The sequence below is a fragment of the Papilio machaon genome, chromosome 27 (genome assembly GCF_912999745.1).
Source record: "Papilio machaon chromosome 27, ilPapMach1.1, whole genome shotgun sequence".
NCBI classification, from domain to species: domain Eukaryota; kingdom Metazoa; phylum Arthropoda; class Insecta; order Lepidoptera; family Papilionidae; genus Papilio; species Papilio machaon.
The window spans coordinates 2290983-2304615 of NC_060012.1; the positions used below are offsets into that span (position 1 = coordinate 2290983).

General features: G+C 32.4%; 1 protein-coding gene across 1 annotated transcript in view; it reads left to right on the forward strand.

The window, feature by feature from the left end:
* The window catches only part of LOC106708025 (bud site selection protein BUD4), a 41040-nt gene that overhangs the window by 15902 nt on the left and 11505 nt on the right, over positions 1 to 13633 (forward strand). Inside the window, exon 2 of the mRNA XM_014499482.2 lies at positions 11949 to 12142. Coding sequence (XP_014354968.2) covers positions 11949 to 12142 — 194 coding nt within the window. The remainder of the gene's footprint in view (positions 1 to 11948; positions 12143 to 13633) is intronic.

Sequence of the window (13633 nt, forward strand, 5' to 3'; positions counted from 1 at the left end):
CTAGTCACTATAGAGATTGATCTTACTTCTTACTAATATTATAAATGCGAATGTTTTGATGGATGGATGGATGTTTGTTTGAAGGTATCTCAACAGATCTTGATGTAACTTTGCACAGATGAGGAACATAGTCTAGAAGAATACATAGGTTACTTATTAAGTTATGTTTTAATGCCGCGCGATTAGAGTCGCAGGCGACAGCTAGTGTGTATTATAATTGATTCATAATTTCCTGTTTCATTTGCGATAGCTAAAGTGTCTTGTGATTTATTAATTTAATAAGAAATTGATATTTTTGTATTTGAGATGAATTTGAAAATGTATTCAAATATTTGGTGGGAAATAAACATTTAAAAATGTTTGGTTAAAGTGATCAGATATAAGTACATCATTTAGAAAAATAAACATACGATGTGTGAGAACCAAGACACATCAGTTTATGAAACATAAAGACAAATAGATAACACGTAACGTTGGGGAACAATCACGTCGATACAATCAAAGTAAACTCAACGTCTGCTTTGAAACGGATGTTCGTATGTCGAGAAGAAAAAAACTCATTTAAATACAATATTCAATTTATACTAACATAAATAGATACAGAATTTTTCATGGAATTATAATTAAAATCTCAAAATGTTAAATATCTTGGACGCTTCAAAACCGGTTCTTGTTTCGTTTTATTGGACGAGAGCTTGGAGTTATCTATAGCTGAGAAAAAATATACATATTACGTTTTAAATCGTTTACAAAAACATTGTTATTTCACTTAATTCAAAGAGAATTTGAAATTTTAAACTTCGAGATATACAATTTAAATGGGTCACACATAGCGTTGCCAGGCGTCCGAATAAAGCCGGATATAGGTAGGCTTTTTGATTGCGTGTCCGGCCAAAATAAACTGTGTCGGAGTTGTCGGGTTTTTGTTAGGCTTTTTACATTTCCCAAACGAGAGTGTACCTATTAATACTGAGACAAAATTCTAAATAATATAAGGTGTCCGACCTTTCTACCCAAATGTCCCGCCCAACTTTCTGGTCTGTCCGGCTAGTAGGTTTGGCGACCTGGCAACCCTAGTCACACACAAATTTTTCCCAAAATTACCTTAATTTTAACATCAGAAAGTATTTTGTTGTATATGTTCAACTCATTTGAGTCAAGGTTTCCGTAAAAAATTTAATATTTATTAACATAGCCTAAATATAATAAAAACTTGACTTTAAATTTATTATCCCAATATAAATTTCCACTCTTAACAAATTATATAATTATTCATCGAAATTTATTTAATGTTCTCTCGAATAAGGATTTCATTAATGCGTTTGACAGGGTATATCACGAGTAGATAAGTGATTAACAGTAAACAAGAGGCTTTTGCGCAATCAAAGCGTGTTGTTGTACCGTGCCATCGAATTGTTTGAAGAAATCAGGTTTTTGCTATGCGACGCATGCTCGATTGGCCACGGCTTGGCTGGCGTACCGCAAGGTCGTGCACTGGGTACAATGTTTGTAAGAGTTTTTGTTAAGATGGCGTTTGAAGGCAACAGTTTTAGTTTTTTTTATCAGATTATAGTAGTTGAAATTAATTGTGGTTACTTTGATGAAGTGTTTATTCATTTGTACTGTATTGGCTTCGATTGAAAACTTTTATATTGTGATGAAGTTTCAGTGAAGTTAAAATCAGTAATTTGACTATTTTAGAATTCGTAATCCTTAAAGTTAGTGCTTCAGGCAAGCGTTTAATTTGCATAAATATGATCTTGGTAGATTATTTCTTTGCATGAACACATAATCTTTTTATATTAAGATTTTTTTTTCTTGAGGCAAAGGAAGGTATGGAAGGACGTACAATAAACATTTTATGTTGTTCCCGGTATTTATTACGAACTCTGTTTATAACTAGTACTTGTTATATATCTAATGAATCGGTCTTTTGTTTTCTATCAGAAAAAAAATATTGAAAATAATGATCTTAGTGTACTGATGAAAGACAAAGGGCAAGCTAAGGTTCATAACACTAACGTCTACGGCATGACAATGAGATCGACTCCACAATGACCACACAATGGCCGCGCGGACGTGACTGACTGTATGAGCTCATTTTGAATGTGAACTACCTATGGATATATTTTAAAAGCTTTTATTATAATATTTATTGGAAGTTCTACTATAAATAAATAACTTATGGAATAGTTTTAATGTTAGTACGCAACGTAAGCAACGTAAATATTTGAAACTATTATTGTATCTTTCCGTTGCGAGTATCGCGTTGTGCGCGCTCACACACTAAATTGAATCATCGACTCGAGTCGTCTCCCCAGTCAGTACATTATTAGCGACATTATGAAAACTGAATATATTTGATATGTCATCTTGACTATCGCGTGGTTTTAGCTAGTAAATATCAAAATGTCGGCGACGCGTACCTGTGTACGAACTCGATATTTTAAAGCCCTTGCTGATATTTTAAAGCAGTGTGTTATAGAGATATTATGCAATACGTGTATGATGAATAGTCTTGCTATGATTAAAGGTTTATAAGGTATATTTATTATACAAGTATTGTAAATCTTAAAGCTAAACAAAACAAAGGTGTAGTTTATAAAGCATTGAATAAGCTTAGAAATCTCTCATTGGATCTAACAATGAGAGATAAGGACAATATTTTATTATATCCGATCTTTAAATATTATTGTTTGATATTACGGTGCGATAGAAAACTGTTTGACTGTAGACTTCAAATGCTGAGACAATTATCAATTATCTCTCTCACTGTGCGTTTCTGAGATTAAAAACTCTGTATAAAACATTTCGTCATCCGTACCATTATCATTGGCAAAACAGAGAAACAATATGTTTTAAATGCAGATTTTGGTCTCAGAAACCAACGGTTAGATGTTCTGAATAAACTGAGGTTATAATGTGTAATCTATTCTTCACACATATACGTAAAAAGATTCTAAAAAAAGATCATAAAGTAAAGTTAATTAAAAACTTTTATGTAGAGGTTTAATCTTAATTTATTGGAGATTTAATGAAATCGATTTGATGTGTTCAAATTATATGAACGCAGTTAGGTAATAAATCAAAGTGCACTGAGTAAGACATTCCAAAAGGTGAACGGCCTTGATACTGGCTTCTGGTCGCCGATTCGATTCTAGTGCAATTTGTTCTCTCGACACGCGTAGAGTAACATATAGGTAGATAGGATAAACGTACTTTCATTCTTAACTTGTTTTGCAGCGAGCATGTCTACAATTTCTTAACTCTATTTTAATTGAACTATTTGTCACCGTTTCTACTCCATTTAAACAATTGTCTTGTTAAGACTGTTTTATTAATTTGATCTTTAATTAATCTACGGAATTCAGGTTCTTAGGTTCAGTCATTTGGACTACAAAAATGTACATAGAATAGTTTACAAATACCCGCAAAAAACATTAGCGTTCTTACTTAGGTAATAACACTAGTATTAACTATACGGTGTAACTGTAAGTCCATAATAGTTGTAAAAGCAAAGAAATCTTTAATCCCACAGCATTTCTGATCGCATGATAACTAATTGGGAAAGAGCTAATTGCGCGAATTAACGCGGAATGTTTATTGTTCTAGAATATTCTACGAAAGATTTATATCTTTATTGATCTTGGAATACTTCCGAGAGAAATTAATTACAATTGTTAAGAGATTAGATAAAGAAGAAAGGTTTCAAAAGAAGCTAGTTACCCGACTGACAACAGGGTAATATTTTTCGCGTGTATGTAAGTTTTGTGTGTGGCTTGTTTTTATGTGTGGCTTTGTATGTAGGTAAATTCCAATGTGCCGGCCTAGAGTTTACACGACTGAACCGATTACGACGAGTAACGGTGTTCAATTCGTCTTCTTCCCCGGAATGTCATAGGGTATATCACTTCGGCACAAAACATATACAATGAACTTATGAAATAAAATTCGGATATCACTCGCCAATTTTTTTTTTATATTGAATCGTTTTTCGATATTTTCGTGTATATATAAAATAAGAAAGTGTTACAAATAACAAAACAGTTTGTTTAGTTTATAAAAATAAATAAAAGCGTTGTTTCAAAATGCAGACAATAGATTGCGCTGTTACGTTCACTCAGACTTCAGCCTTAATATTTCAGACTTCAGACTTAATCGCGCTTTTTAGTTTTTTTAATTAGTTATTATAGTTTAATATATTAGTTTATAGTTTTAATACGTATTATTTTTACTTTCTTCTTTTTTGATTCTTAAAACACTAAAACAAGTCATTCTTATTTAAATTTCCTTTTTTACTTTTGTATAAAATATCAGTTTGTGTAACTCTACATGTATGAATTTGTTGGTAACAAATTCACACACATGAAAGATGTGAAAGTAGACGATTTATATAAAAAAATCTACTGCCATAAAGGTGCGTTCACACAAAACTTGGCGCGTTTCTTCGCAAGGTTAACATTGACAGTAAAAGTAGGGCGCGAGTGCGTCGACCAGAGATATCCATTACGGTACGTACAAGAGCTTTCATTGTGAATGGGGCCTTACAGCGAAAGTGAATGTTTAAGCAAGCTTATCAATTACCTATATAATTAACAAATGAGTGCTCAAACAACCTTAGTTAGCGTTGAAGTGTCAAGGTAATCAATGGTAATTAAGTATTGCGTAGAAAACTTTAATTATGAGTTTTAAAATATACAGATTTGATTGATTGATGCATGAATTTCACAGTTAAAACAAAAAAGTGAGGATTTGCTATTATCAAGTTTGGCGGGTTTAAATAGCGATTTTAAATAGTTAAAGCAATGGTATTTCTAAACATATACCTGAAACCTAATACCAATACATATCTCGAACCCAAAAATCGATCCTTAATCTTTGATCCAAACATTATTTTAATTACTTGACGTGACAAACATGTACTAGGCATAAAAATGGATGATTGACATTTAAATTAAAGATTAAATTTTTTGTTTGCTGGTAAAATAAATCAGGTAAAATTGAAACAAAATTTTAAGGTTTAAAAATACAAATTGACCCCCCGTATCCCACTAACCCACTATGCCCCGCCATACCAAAAATTATGTTTTGAGCAACGAATCGCGCGATGTTCCGAGCCGCCAAGATATCTGAAGACATTTATACCAAAATGAAAGCGAGTCTTACTTCATGTTAATGGGAGCTTATATCAATTTGGAGTACATCAGTAGCTCAAGGGCATTTAGGCTTGACAAACAATATCCGTGCTGCCTGCAAATCGTTTTATCTCGTATATTTGTATGCGGCGTACATTAAAGCGTTGCACGAAACTCGGTCAAATGACAACATGGCTTACGTGAGATTCTTACATTTAAGAAATATGTTTGGCAAGTAAAAGATCTGCCTATTCAATATGTCTTGATAAGTTTACGTTACATGTTACTATGTTAGGTTTATATTACATGCTGGTTAAAGCTCGCTACACACACAATTTTAACTTAACTTTAAACTGTGAGTTAAACTTGCTAATTATTCACTGTATTTTAAAGATTTTAAAAAGATATAAGTACTCCTGTGTTCAGTATTAATAAAACATATCTTGCATGTTACGTCACTGGTATAAAAAATGCAGAGTTAAAAACTTTTCTCAAGTGACAGTCCCCTTGCCAATATTCATGACATTATAATATTAAATTGCATACAATGGTCGCTTGCATTACTAATATGGATTGTCATGGTTTCGTGGAATGAAATATAAAGAGGACGATTTTAATTAAAAATTAGCGTATGACTGTTACTTACGAGTATGTATTTATTTTATAATGAAGAGTATTTCGCCTATTTCATAATTGTTGAGAGTTATTAGTATACATTTTTTTATGAAAGTAAAAAACTGAGTTGAGTTTCTATGTTAATTTATAGTTTACTAGCTATCGCCTGCGACTCCGTCCGCGCAGAATAAAAAAAAACTTAATAACTTAACATTAGGATTTGTAATATTAGTAAGATTAGATGTTTTTTAACAACTTTATTAGTTACATTTTCAGAATGTGATTATAAATCAGTCATCAAGATATTGTTAGGTTTAACTTAAACCTTAGTGCAAAGTAAACTTTGAACTTTGAATAATATAGATAGATTTATTTGCAATAACCTTGCTGTTTTATTTCGTAAGATAAATCGTGAGAGTTATTATTATTTTTATGCGTTCCGATATTACCTAATTCATCCGCCATTTTGCGACAGCTGTCACAACTTAACAAAATGGCGACGGACTGGTTCTCAGTCGATTGATTATTGAACTGCAACAATGGTTATTGCTTAACTAACATCAATGATCTAATATTATGGATTTTATTGTATTGTATTCAAATATGTATGGAGATGTGTTTTAAGATAACATTGGCAACAAGACAGTTACAAACATTGGATACTAACGGTATATCTCGGATTTGCACCGATATTTGTTTTTTAAGCACTACGTCTTTAAGACATTAAGCCTATGTTTTTTTTCCAGATTATGATACATCCATCTACATATTCACATTTATAATATTAGTAAGATAGTTTATGTCAGGGGTTGTCAACCAGTCGGGACGGCAAAAAATATAAATAAGTAAAACGTATAATGTAGCAAAAGATGCTCATACGTAATGTTAATAGGTATTGACTTAGAAAACTTATCAGGTTTATGTTTTCCCTATTTAAAAATTCTACACAATTGTGTACTGAACGATCCTATTTCATTAAAGATTTCACGAAGTTTGTAATTGGTACATTGCACAGGGTTTAGTTCTTAAACCGTAGATCTTTGGTCTAATAAATTCAGCTACCCCTGACCTGTGTTAATATGTGTTGGTTCAGAAGTTTTCGAGTTTATTTCATACAAACATATAAAATACGAATCAACCTGTTTTATAATATTAGTCTAGATGTTTTTAGCTTTATGAATGACTAGCTGTTGCCCGCGATTCCGTACGCGCATAATTAAAAAAAAATCTTGATAAGGGTGTGTTAATGTGTTCTTCCAGACTATGTTCTACATCTATGCCAAATTTCAGCAAGATCCGTTAAGCCGTTCTGGAGATACCTTCAAACAAATATTCATCCATCCATTCATATAAAAATTCGCATTTATAATATTAGTAAGATTTATATACTTCAGCTAACATTAAAGAAGGTGTAAATAAGTAAGCAAGTTGACTTTCAAAAACCTGTTTTATATTTAACAAGTCCGTTACAAATATGCGGATATCGTATGAATAAATATTAATGATGTTAACCTTTCAATGAACTATTGATATTAATTCATATGAATAACACGATTTGTTAATTAAAAACAAAAAAACGGACTGAATATAGTGACATATGACACTCCGGGGAAGATGAACACCTCACTCGTCAAAATTAGTTCAGGCGTTTAGAATGTATGGCGACACAATGGAGTTGGGTGAAATTGTATCATTAGTACAAACTAGTTGTCTCCCTCGAGTCCGTCTGCAGGAATTAAAAAGAAAACTTAATAGATAGTGTATGTGTTCTATCAAACTATGTTCTACATTTGTGCCAAATTTCATCAAGATTTATTGAGTCGTTTTAGAGATACCTTCAAACAAACATCAAACTATCGCATTTATAATATTAGTAAGATTAATTTTACGTGTACATAAAGATAAATTGGTATCAAGTGAAATAACAATAGAAACAAAAAAAACCTATTTCTAAAGATACAAATTTTTTTGCTCGTTTTTATTTATAACCGTCATCTTGAGTACTGTTAGAGAAAAAAAAAGAAATTTATACAATAATAGGAATTCTCGATAGCAACATATATAATAGATTTATTGTATCTCGCATTCTATATAAATAAAAAAGAAATGCCTTAAGAGGTATTAAATAATTTTATTAATAACGTATCGTATCGTATAATAAGCAGATAATCTTGTATGCAAAGTTTTGCGCGTACGCAGCCTACGCGCTGCGGTCAATGACCCGGTGTTATGTAACTATTTGCGGTTTAAGGGTGATTTTCAATACATACTATTAGACAAAAATTCATTTGTAACTTTGGGAATTCTATTCGAGACTTCATTGTATAAAATAAAAACAAAATACTGGCTGGACAAAAAATAATTTGACCATACAGATGTTGACCAACCGACGAAAATGTTTTATAAGAAGAGCTCTGATGAAAAAGGTTACTTATCTGTTGAGATCTCTACCTTCGAACTTAAATCCAGTAATTGACTATTTAGTAACAAGTCGTGGTCACCCGGACTATCGTCTTGTTGGCAAAGTTTGCGAAGATTTGCATTCGTTGCGTAAGAACATCGGTCGATGACCACAGTTGTAGAATGGTTGACAGCGACATCTGGCGGTAATGGACAAAGAATTAACTTTTTTTTTAACACTTTCAGTGCCGACTAAGGAAACATTCGTATAAAACATGTTATCCTATCTTTCACAAAAAAAAGTTATTTTTTTAAATTTCATCAGAGAATTTAATTTTATGACTCCGTAAATGGGATACTATAATTTATTTAACAGTAAAATAAGAAACTCATAATAAACTGTAAAAAAAAACCAGTTACACTAACGGTGGGTTTCTGAGACCAACATTTCGGTTTAAAACATATTGTTATGTCTGTTAAAGATAATGAGAGAGATGACGATATGTTTCATTCAGAGATTACGGTCTCGGAAACCAACTGTAAGTTGAACACATTCCAATGACAATTTTGATTTATATATTTACCAATTGTGATCGAGAATTCAAATTAGGGAAACAAGTAAGTTAAGCCAAAACTACTTAGACAACTATTTAGGACCATTCCTAAACTAAACCTATTATCTAAACTAACAACTTTAAAAGACCCGAATACCCGGGTTTTCGCTTTGGGTCTTTCGATTCCTATTGTGATATTGAGATCAATTTGAACCCTTTAGATTTAAAAATTATTTTTTTAAAGCCGAAGATAAGCAAACATGGATTAAAATCGAATATCCATTCTATTCGAGTCAATATCTTAATAAGTATCGTTTATTCATGACCTAATTATCCGTAACGAATACAACTACGAGAATGTTTAAACGCTCATTTCAATCAGACCGCTTTTTTCCAACGTAGAAAAACATATGAAAACAACAACATCTGGAGCATAAATGTAAACAGTTAGTGCCACATCGTAAAACTGATAAACATCGGTAAATTCCTTACTACATTTGAATGTAGTGAAATTCGAATATAAATCGAGCATTTTATTAAAACAAAAAAGTTCCAATATCAATGTATTTTTTGCGTTATTTAGAAACTTGAGAAATTAGTTTCAGATAAAAGTGTGACTGTCAAGGACTTAATTCTATGATACGTCGCTAGGAAGAATATGAAACTATTTCGATTTTAAAGCGATGACGTCATAATACAACGCGGGTTCCATTCATTTAAAAGCACTATATATCAGATAAGTTCTTTGTAATTTTCTATTACATTTACTAGTTTAAACCTAGTTGAATGTGGACTTTTGCTTTCTTTAAACAACGCCGACTGCCGGTGTCAACTGGGTCGTGGCTTTCACAACACTAGTACGCCGTTTTTCTTTTTTGTCGTCAGCTCAAGCCGAGACACTAGTGATGTATCTTCGATGTAATTTATCGACGTTTTCTTGTTCTTTATCGCTTATATTTTGTTTTGCTGTAGTACTAAATTGTACCTTTTGTAAAAAATGAATCTTGAAAATCTATTTGTTAATAAATTAAACATAGCTTTGTACTAAAATAATTTTAGTAAGCAATACAAAAAAAATCAAGAAAAAACAAATATTAACGCTGATTTCTACGGTAGAGTTCCCAAAACATAAGATTATTAGTTTAGTTAGAAAAAACCGAAGTCTCCAGATCAACTGAAGTCCAATATGAAAAAACATTAACGAATATTTGTTATTAATCGATTAAAATCATTAGAAACAGAAGTCGATTCAAAGTCGATTATAATAGAGGTGCGTGCAGTGAAGGCGAGAAACAAGGCCGTCTAGCCTCGTTGACCACAAGCGCTTAATCAATTACAAAAGATTTTGCATGTTACGTGTTAAATGTTTCCATTGTCAAACGACAACCGTGAAGTGTTAGACAATTATACAAATAACTCGTTGTTCGAATAAATGAATACAAAACAACTGAATCACATCGTTTTAAACTTAAAGGTGCCCTCTAAAAATAAGTTTGTATGTAATCCCGAAAGTTTAATTCAGTAATAAAAGGCATATTTTTTAAACTTTACGTTTGGAAACGTACTTTTACCTTTGGAAAATTTTAGCATAGGTATACTAATCAAATTTGGACTTTTGTAAATCAAATTACATAGTAAGTTTCTACGTCCCAGTAGGTCTTAAATCGATGGCTTCTACGAATAACGGCCAATGTGCCAATTGACAACTTTTCAGGAGAGACTCAAAGTTTCAACCATATATGAAAATAAGCCGCATAGGCCCTTTTACTTCAGTAAAAATTACGAATTACATCTGTAAACATGTATTTCGTTTGGTGCCAAACAAAAAAAAGTAAAAATCATCAATCTGTTACTTTGGCCCTTATACATAGGTCCCATTGAAATATGTAAAAACATTGTTAAAACGAATACAAAAAATATTTTATTGAAACTGTATATTATGACAATTTACATTAATCATGAAAACACACCCAAACTAAAAACAAAAAAAAAACTTATACGCAATAGAAAAAAAAACTATTTGCCTAATACACCCTAATACAATCTAATCTTTTAGATACCCGCTGACTTATAGGCGGGACAACAAAGGATTCCATTTTCATTCCACACAATGTTATCTATTGCACGATATGTGACCCACCCATTTAGATAAAATAAAATCTTCAGCAAAAAGCTTAGAAATACTGAAATAATAATGATATACTGGCAGGTTTTAATTCTATGCGATCAAAGAAAATAAGTTTAGTTTTAAATTTAAACTATCAAATTATAAACAAACTAAAAATTAAAACATTTTCTAATAATATACGGAAACATGTTTCAGTTTCGCTAGAAGTAATCAATTGATTTGTTTTCTCACTTTCACAGTTTATAACCACGTATGTATTTAAAATTAATTGTATCGGATCTTTGGTAATTAATAAAGTTAATAGACTTATAAGGAAGTAGATAATTGTTTCTAATGCGTTAAGGTAACACATACCCGTTTGGCGATTAAGAAAGCTGTAATGTATTAGAAAGGGCATATGCGATACGATGACGCTTATCTATTAATAATAATAATAATATAGCTTATCTATTAATTACGCTTTAATTTTCACGTGACATATTAATCTGTATTCCAGTTAACTATAACGTAAATAATTTTCAAAGAAATAATTAAATTAACTAATAAATAAATACAATTTATTTTGTAATTATTTTTTAGTTTACCAGTCAATGGCCACCCTTCTTGTAAATACGGTTTTACGCAATATTATCAACAGAAATGTATCTAGAAATTAGTTTACATGTCGGCTCCAAAGTAAATTTAGGTGCGGCAGGAAATTTGGTTTCCGTCGACAGTATGGAAATACTGTCCGTTTACTATAGATATTTTTATTTATAACTTCACTAACTTATTATTATAAATGCGAATGTTTGGATGGATGGATGGATGTTTGTTTGTTTGAAGGTATCTGAGGAACGGCTGAATGGATATCGATGAAATTTGGCACAGATATAGAAAATAATATGGAAGAACACATAGGCTACTTGTTAAGTGTCTTTTTTTTTTAATTCAGCGCTGACGGTGTCGCGGGCGACAGCTAGTTCTATATAAAGTGTATTTTTAAGATGAATTTGATATTTGACGAATTAAATGATTAAAGATGTGGTCAGTGCAGTTGAATAGCGGCGTTATTAAAAACGGACTCGTGTGTCACTGAGAGAAAATGTATTAATTATTTTTTCATTCTCTTCCCAGGGAAACACCTTGTACTATCCACGGATCCGGAATCCGTGAAGGATGAGTTCGCGTTCGACAACCCCGGCTTCAGGCAAGAGGAGAGGCAGGCTTGGAGGCACGAGGCGCCGACCCTGCCTCTGGGAGGCACGGCAAGCGCCCTGCAGGCTGAGTTCACCAAGCCCGAGCACAGCAAGGATGATTTATATCTACAGGTGAACAGCTACACTCTTTTCAGATGTTAATCTATGATGTCACCGGTCGTAATTGTCATTAAGTTTTTAAATTATTGAATCACAAATTACGGAACCGATTTAAAAAATTATTTCACTGTTACGAAGGCACATTGTCCCCCGGTGACATAAGCTACATTTATAACGAGATCTTTTATTAATTTCGCGTGGACGAAATCGCGGGCAACCGCTAGTATATTATATGTCGGTGATCATTTTAATCGAATGTTATGTAATGCACATGAAGTGAGCCGCGTATTGCGCAAGCGTCACGTAACGAGAGATGAACATTTACTCATTGATTACTGAATGGAAAGATATATATTATTTTTTATATGTAATTCCACGTGATGTCCATGTTTTTGTAACAAGTTAATACAAAACTGGTAGGTATAATATTACTTGTGAAAAGCAATGGAGTTTATACAATTCACGAACGTTATCAGGGACTTAATATGAATTTATTTTTGTCGAAATAACCCTTAAAATCCACTGCCGTGCCTTGTCATGTGTATTGACATATTGTTGTCTTTGTTTTTTATAAGAAAATGAAAAGGATGGCCTCTGACAATTTTTTTTTTAAATAGCAAAAGGTGGCAAACGAACAAGCAGCCACTTAAATTGGTCAAAATAGAGAAGCGACTGATACCCTTAGACATCTGGATTTGCAGATGCGTCGCCTACCTTTAATCGACAGAGACAGGGAGGCATAGATAGAGAATATTTCCACTTCCTCTGACAAATTCCCCTACTCGTTTCTTCCTTATAAGAAAAGGTTGCGAAGGGACAGAGTACTGCACGTAGATGACTTTCACTATACACCTGTCTTCTGCGTGGTTGTGGGATTTCACTATTCGAGCCTGCCCTTTCGTGCAAAAAATGTTATTGCGGGTTCTACCACTGTTGGTTTACTTAACTTTATTATAAGTCACCATTGCCACAACACCCTGTATTAAACTGTATTATGATTGGTGTCATTCTTTTTGAAAACAGACAATGATATGTTTTGTAGTGGTGTTTAGTCAGTAGAAACTTACGGTTAATATAATAATTGTCTTGTTAGGACTTTGAAAGTTTACGACGTACTCGTACTATTTAACACTAATATTCCGATGTTTTCCTTAATAGGAAGCATTACGTAAGATCTGTCGTGCGTTATGCTAGCGAGATGTTTCAGCATTCCGTTGAAATAGTGAGAGTTGGCATGTGCTCTCTGTATTGTGTAACCGGAAACATTATTTAATAGTTTTTTTCATTTCACATTCAGATGTTTTTACACTACTCGCCTTTAATTGTTTCGGTGAACGCTTGGTTGATATATTTTACACAAATGCCTGATTTACATTAAGACAGTACAGTAGGACAGTAGTGCTCAAAATCAATGCTGGCGACAATTGACATATTGTAAACACTAACAGACTCCAGTGATTCAAAACAGTTCATATCAACGCTACTGTCCTACTGTACTGGTAT